The sequence below is a fragment of the Trichechus manatus genome, unplaced genomic scaffold (assembly GCF_000243295.1).
Source record: "Trichechus manatus latirostris isolate Lorelei unplaced genomic scaffold, TriManLat1.0 scaffold00010, whole genome shotgun sequence".
Lineage (NCBI taxonomy): Eukaryota > Metazoa > Chordata > Mammalia > Sirenia > Trichechidae > Trichechus > Trichechus manatus.
The window spans coordinates 1590334-1597679 of NW_004443946.1; the positions used below are offsets into that span (position 1 = coordinate 1590334).

At 41.2% G+C, this 7346-nt stretch overlaps 1 protein-coding gene across 1 annotated transcript; it reads left to right on the top strand.

Annotated features, from left to right (window-relative positions):
- Nucleotides 1-998: 998 nt before the first annotated feature.
- ARF6 (ADP ribosylation factor 6) lies at nt 999-6580 on the top strand. The gene is made up of 2 exons (XM_004370839.2): nt 999-1145; nt 1245-6580. The coding sequence occupies exon 2, from the start codon at nt 1739-1741 to the stop codon at nt 2264-2266; it is 528 nt and encodes a 175-aa protein (XP_004370896.1). The 5' UTR covers nt 999-1145; nt 1245-1738; the 3' UTR covers nt 2267-6580.
- The last annotated feature ends 766 nt before the right edge of the window (nt 6581-7346 follow it).

Genomic DNA, 7346 nt, shown 5'->3' on the forward strand with positions numbered 1-7346 from the left:
TTAGCACACGCTATATTATAGCATCTTTCTCTATTTTTTAAAAAAAAAAACCATTTCAGGGTTTTTTTCCCCTTAAAAACAAGCAAACACATTGCCATCGACTGATTCCAACTCAGAGAGACCCTATAGGACAGAGTAGAGCTGTCCCATAGGGTTTCCAAGGAATGGCTGGTAGATTCAACTGCCAACTTTTTGGTTAGCAGCCAAGCTCTTAACCACTGCGCCACCACGGCTCATTTTCCCCCTTGGTTGGTAGTATTTACTGAGAAACTACTACTTATCACAGCAAGGAGATGATATTTAAATACAAAAACCTTTAGCATCCTAAAAAAGGAGAAAGCGCGGCAAGGTACGGGAATTCATGATGACGCTGTAATTTTTAAGAAACGTGGGCTGGTCCTGACGAGACACATAGAGATAGGTCTCAACTAGTCAAAAGAAAGTCTTCAGAGCAAACCTGTCCCGGTAAAAGCGCAGCACTGACAGATTCTGCACGAAACACTGACCTCCCACGTGTCTTTCAGAAAACACACAGAACACGAGAGATAAAGGAAGCCAAGGAGGGGTCCGGGAGGAGGTAAAAACAGCAGATAGGGCTTCCCTGGGAGATCAAGCGTGCGCGGAGGCTCGAGGGGGATGAAGGGAACTCGGAGAGCATTTGGCGAGCACTGAGGTCTGAGAAAAGGCCTGGAAGCAGCGTGGGGGAGGCGTTCGTCATGGCAGCGGGTTGCCCGCGATCTCCACTATATGGCGTCCAGGTGGATTTACTCCCTTAGTTCGGGTAGAAGTGAGCAGGACAGAGGGCGGAAAAGAAATGCATAGAAACGTGGAGACGTTAAAGTAGTGACAGCTGGACGCAGGTCAGAATCCAAGGTTCGCGGGCCTCAGGACGGGGTGCACCTGCGAGCCTTCCGAGCCACCGTAGCTCCGCCCCCTCCTGCGCGTGGCGCCCAGGACGCTAGGCGCGCGGGCCGGTCTTACAGAGGTCGCTCTTGTGCGAACGGTCGGCCTCTCTTGCGCCTGCGTGGTCGGGAGGGGAAGTGAGGCGGTTTGCTCCGCGCCTTTTCCGGCGGCGGCGGCGGCGGCAGAGCTGGGTGGAGGAGGCGGAGGCCGGAGGGAGCCCGCGCTCGGGGCGGCGGCTGGAGGTAACCCCCCGTGCCGAGCTGGAAGGGCGGGCCCCTCGGACCCCGCTCCCTTTTGGAGCTCGAGCAGTAACTTCGCTCTTCTCTCTGTGTTTTCTGCAGGCAGCGAACCGAGTTCCCGCGAGGATCAATGACCTGAGGAGGCGCCGGAGCCGCACTGCCTCTCGGGTGGCCTGGGTCGGTGGTGAACCCGGTGCTTGCGGACTCGGTCGGCCGGAGAGCCTCAGTCTCCCGTGGCTGGGTGAGGAGAAGGCGGAGGAGCGGGAACCGCGGCGGCGCTCGTGCGGCGCCGGCGGGGGGGAAGGGCAGTTCCGGGCCGGGCCGCGCCTCAGCAGGGCGGCGGCTCTCCCGGCGCAGACTCAGGGCCCCGGCAGCGGCGGCGACTGGAGGAATCAGGGTGTTCGGTCGGGGATGCCCGAGTGAGCAGCGGGCCTGGGCCTCGGCCTCTGCCCTTAGGCGGCAACTCCCAGCGAAGGCCGCAGGGGCGCCCTCGCAGCAGGGAGGCTTCGTTTCGTTTTCGCGGCGGCGGCGGCAGAGTTGTTGGCTGAGGGGACCCGGTAGACCTGAATGCCCCCGGCCCCGGCTCCTCCGACGCGATGGGGAAGGTGCTATCCAAAATCTTCGGGAACAAGGAAATGAGGATCCTCATGCTGGGGCTGGACGCGGCTGGCAAGACCACAATCCTGTACAAGTTGAAGCTGGGCCAGTCGGTGACCACCATCCCCACCGTGGGTTTCAACGTGGAGACGGTGACTTACAAAAACGTCAAGTTCAACGTATGGGATGTGGGCGGCCAGGACAAGATCCGGCCGCTCTGGCGGCATTACTACACCGGGACCCAAGGTCTGATCTTCGTAGTGGACTGCGCCGACCGCGACCGCATCGACGAGGCCCGCCAGGAGCTACACCGCATTATCAATGACCGGGAGATGAGGGACGCCATAATCCTCATCTTCGCCAACAAGCAGGACCTGCCTGATGCCATGAAACCCCACGAGATCCAGGAAAAACTGGGCCTGACCCGGATTCGGGACAGGAACTGGTATGTGCAGCCCTCCTGTGCCACCTCAGGGGATGGACTCTATGAGGGGCTCACATGGCTAACCTCTAACTACAAATCCTAATGAGCGTTCTCCACCCATCCCCCGGAAGGAGAGAAATCAAAAACCCATTCATAGGATTATCGCCACCATCACCTTTTTCAATTGCCACTTTCTCTTCTTTTGAATTTGAACTCTGTGGAGTTACTCTTCTATGGTTTAGGGTGGCATAGGGGTTTTCTTTTTGTTTTTTTCCCTTTGCTTTGCGTTAGAATGCTCTGATCTGACATTTGACATAAACACAGTGGTAGATGCTCTTGTTGACTTCCAGCAATTGGTGGGATGGGGGAAATATAGCAATTCTTGGTAAAGCCCCTTATAATAATGGTTTGATTTTTTTATTTCGAGAGAATCTTTTTTTCCAATGTATGCTTTTTTCCTTTTTGCCCAGTTTCCTTATCACTTGCTGTAGATGGCTTATTTTGCATTCATGCAGACTGTGTTGCAAGTCTGTTTCATCTAGTAAACTGAAAATTATTGCTTAATCAAACTGCCGTTTGTCTTTTATATTTAAGGCCTTTTTCCCTCCCTTATGAGTTCTAATTTTAACTTAGTAATTTCAAATGTGACCTTTTATATCTAAGACAAGTGTAGTAAATCTAGCCCACAGTGGCAAATAATGAGTAATATCATTGTAATATGTTCCAGTTGCACATCAGTATGTTGAACAGGTAATGTAAGAAGTTCTTTGAAATGTCAGCTATTAAGTTCTGAAACATACATCATGCATGAGTAGAGATAAAACCCAGCTTCCCCATAACATAGCTAACTATGCTGCATTAGAATCTGAAAGTGTAACCCGTCACGGACACAAATCTTCTCACTGCAAAGTTAGCAACTTTGCTGTGTTTTCCCTTATTTTAACTTTAGACTTTCCAGAAAATGGAGCAATAATGGTGTATGCCACAAATAGATGAAGTATTTGTAGATACTTTAAGTGACTTTTTGGCAAATCTGGAAAATACACTTTTTCTTTATTTTGAACAGCTAAGACAAGTAGATTTAAAATTATTTAAGTGTTTACGTTTTCATTAATAATGCATTTAACAATTCAAATTATATGCACATTTTACCTAGTTGAAAAAATTACACATTCCTGTTTCCACATTACAGCAACTGATTAAGCTGAACATATAAATCATTTTTTTACACAAGAGTGATCTACGTCTTCATGAAATAGAACACTGGAAAACATTTCATAAAAATAACTTTGTTAAGTTGTAAAATCAACTCATGCAAGTAGTAAGATATCTTGTTGGTTCAGTAATACACCATCTCCTTTAAGGAAGGAAATGTGATGGAATTAATGATGTGTAGACTTAAGGAATGACAAAGGGGAAGTAGGATGAAGAGAAAGAACCTACAGGTGTCAATGAATGTAAACTTATTTTTGAAGGGTAAGCAGTGTGCTCACTGGTGATATCTGGATCCTAACAAGATGACTTGCTTAACTGGTTAGGACCAGTAACTAGGTTGTTGAGACCACTATGATAATACTTTGAACCAGATGTTAATGCTTGATAGAGGATTGTGAAGCAGCATCTGGTTCTTATATAGCCTTAAGGATTAATTTTAGAGATCCTCAAGGAGTTAAACTTAGGGAATTTGAGAATTGAAGACTGAAAAGACAATATACAGGAAAAAGTTTCGTTAATGAGGGTATCTGAAAACTAAAATTGAGCGGGTTATCATGGTATAGTTGGACAGTATTGGTCCTTCACACTTTGGCCATATTGTGTAATGGAGCTTTTACCAAAGATGTATGAGAAGCATAAGGTTATAAAAAATTAGCTATTCACAATAAAACTTTTGACAAACGTTTTCCTTAAAGCAGATGAGGTGCTATGTTGTAGGCTCCTAATGGTGCAAAGGGATTTTTGAATTTAATATGCAACTGAAATATAAAGTTCTCAATTTCACCTTAGTGGAGGTATCTACAAATGAGGCTGACAAATGCATCTAAGAACATTTTGGTTGCCTTTAAAGCTCCCAAAGCTCCGCCATAAATTTAATTCTTAGTGTTTTAAATGATTACATTTTAAGGTGTATTAACGTGGATTATACAAATATCAATGCTGTAAGAACATCCTGAAACAAGACAAGCACAAAGGTATAAATGCCTAAACTGGAGGAAACTTGAAACCCTCATGTTAATTTTTAAATGTAGTATTTCTAACTTGTGACAGATGGTAGGCAGCCATTTTTTTTGTGTATGTCTTAAAATAAGTGGGGGCATAGTTAAAATTTTATACATCAAGTGATTGATTTTGAATGTTGCAGGTGAGATGTGGCTATTTTTGGTTTATTTGAAATGCCTGACTGAAAAGGGGGGAGGGAGAAGTAAATACTTGAAAATTGGAAAACCCTAGCTCCTTTGGTAAGAAATTGTAATTCTCACATTTTCTTTAAGGATATAAAAAGGTTTATAATTGATGTAGGTAAATCGAAGCATAACTATTGGTGATCATGGGGCAGGTAATTATAACCTGCAGAAAAAGTTATAATCTAAGAACTTAAATAAAATCTTGAAGTTTTTGTTTAATTGCATCAACTTTTGTATTTATGTGAATTTATAAACTGCAGTTAAGTTTTGAATGAGGTTAATCTTGTCTGATATAAGTAAATGAGTCTGTAGACTGTGATCTCCCCAAACTAAAAAGTACAGTTCTTGGAATTGTGTTCTTTATGGTTGTAGTGTTGATAAAGCACTAATTTGCAGAGAATAAAGGAATTACACAGTGCAGTTTCTCACGTTACGTTACTCGTTTGAACTAGGTAAGTGGGACGTGGTATGTTGGGCTTATCTTATTTTTCCATGGAAATACGGTATAAATGATTTAATTTGGGAGTCTGCTGGCTTTTATAAGAACAAAAAGAAGGATCAGTTTGGTTCTTGTATGCTGGCTGTATAAGGAGGTTTGCCCTCTTGTAGTTCCACCAAGTTTAATCTGATTTTCATGATAATGTAGGACACCAAAACAGTTGAAAATGATTTTTAAAAATTAAAGTTCTATAGCAGTCTTCTGTGCTACTGTTTTTTTCAAAATTACAACCTTATGATTTTTAGTTGTACAGAATTGTGTCTAAAGAATTGGTTTAAGGAGTCGTCTTAACCCTTGACAGTAGACTTCTGGATTTTAAAGTTTGTCTTTTAGAGGTCCAAGTTGCTTGCCTGATATAATTGGAGGAATTGTAGCCATTTAGAAAGGAAATAGTAAACAAAATAACTTGGGTAAAAGGGTATTTTTTTAAAAAAATAATTTCCCTTCTGGTAAGCTTTCCTTCCTGGATCAGTAATTTTTGTAGTTTGATGTTAGACTGCCTTAATGTGATCTATAATTCCCACATTAGTGTTTATTAATACATTTAGTACTGTGATTTATTAATGAATATCAATTATTATCAGTATTAGCAGTAGAAAATATTTTACTCTTTGATGGGTTTTTATGCTTTAATGTAAGTTTAGAAATATAGTAGCCATAATCTGAATGGTGATGGAGTTTACAAAGTTTGCGAAGTTATTTTCTCAGTACCTTACCAAGTGTATGTCAGGATTACAATAAGTCATCTCTCTTGTTATAGGTAGAAAATTGTAAAACCACATATAGCAATTAAAGTCTGACTGATCACTGAGCATAATGTATTTGCAGCATAACATTAAATTGAATATTCAATAGAATTAGCTTTTTGCTTTGTTTATATTGAATAGTAAAAGACAAGATAGGAAAGATTACAGTATTAGGAAGTTTTTAAATGAAATGTTGGGAGACAAGCCATAGAAGAGGCAAAGTAACTTCTTGCTTTGCCAAACTTGAAAAAGTTGCCAGACTAGATCAGTGAGTTGAATAGGCAGGGAACACACAGATGAGATCAAAGAAGACAGAACAGGTCTGCTGAGAGGGTTAGGAATAACAATTGAAATTTGTTACTAAAGAAGCTGAAGTAATGGCGAACTTAGTTTCAAGGGAATTAAAACTATCAGAACTAACCTTACTTTGTGGTACAGTAAGAAAATGCTTGAAAATTTCACCTTTTTTGCCTTTATTTCAAATATTTTCTGACTACTTCAAAGAATTTTAAAATGAAAGTATTCCCTTTGTTAATCTTGTCCTTGGAAGTTTTTTGCTCTTTTTAATTTATCTCATATAGGATGTTTATTTCCCCCATAGTGCTTGTTTTTGAGTCAGAATTGACTCAATGGCAACGGGTTTTGGGTTTTTTTAGTGCTTGTTTTATAAGTGGGAGGGTAGATTTATTAAACATGTTTATTGAAAGCCTGCTAATATACCTGTCACTGTTCTAGGTGCAGGAGATACATTAAAAAAAAAAAAAAAAAAATCAAACTTCATGGAACTTACATTTTTTGGGGGTGGTGGCATGACAAGGATAAGATGATAAGTAAATTTATAGGGTGTTAGGGACTAGCACTATATGTTATATGGTATTATATATATAGGGGACAGGTAAGAACATATTCAGAGAAGGCCTCATTAAAAGGTGACACTTGAGCAAATATTTGAAGGAGAAAATATCACACTGGAATTGACATAACAAAATACATATAGTCTAAACCAGAGGTGGGAAGACTATGGCCAAGGGTAAATCTGGATGTGGCCTATTTTTATAGGGGCTGAGCTAAGAATGGTTCTTAAATTTTCAAAGGATTGTAAGGAAAAAAACTAAAAATGAATATGTGACAGAGATGGTATGTGTGAAAACCCTAAAATATTATCTGGCCTTTTATAGAAAACATTTGTGGACCCTGGGTCTAATGCCCAGGGTTTAAAACATTACCAAAATTTTTAGGAAATAAACAATTTAAAGCAAAAGGCCATTGTCAAATTAGTTGTAATCGAAATTTTAGGAAACAGTGGCATATATAATTGACTGAATTTACACAGTTAGTGAGCCCTGAGGCCTGTTACTGATTTCAAATATAGAATAGCCTAGCCTGGATTTTTTTTACCCCCAAATAATTTTAAGTGTGTGAAATCAGGAGTTTCTCATACCAATATCAATTTTAACAGTCTTTAAAATTTTGTAAATAATTTCATTTTAAGTGTTTCCGGTTTTTAATGGTAGTTTTACTAGTCTTTGGATTTAA

Excerpts from the sequence above, each read along its gene's own strand:
- ARF6 (XM_004370839.2), top strand. The coding sequence starts at position 1,739 with ATGGGGAAGGTGCTATCCAAAATCTTCGGGAACAAGGAAATGAGGATC.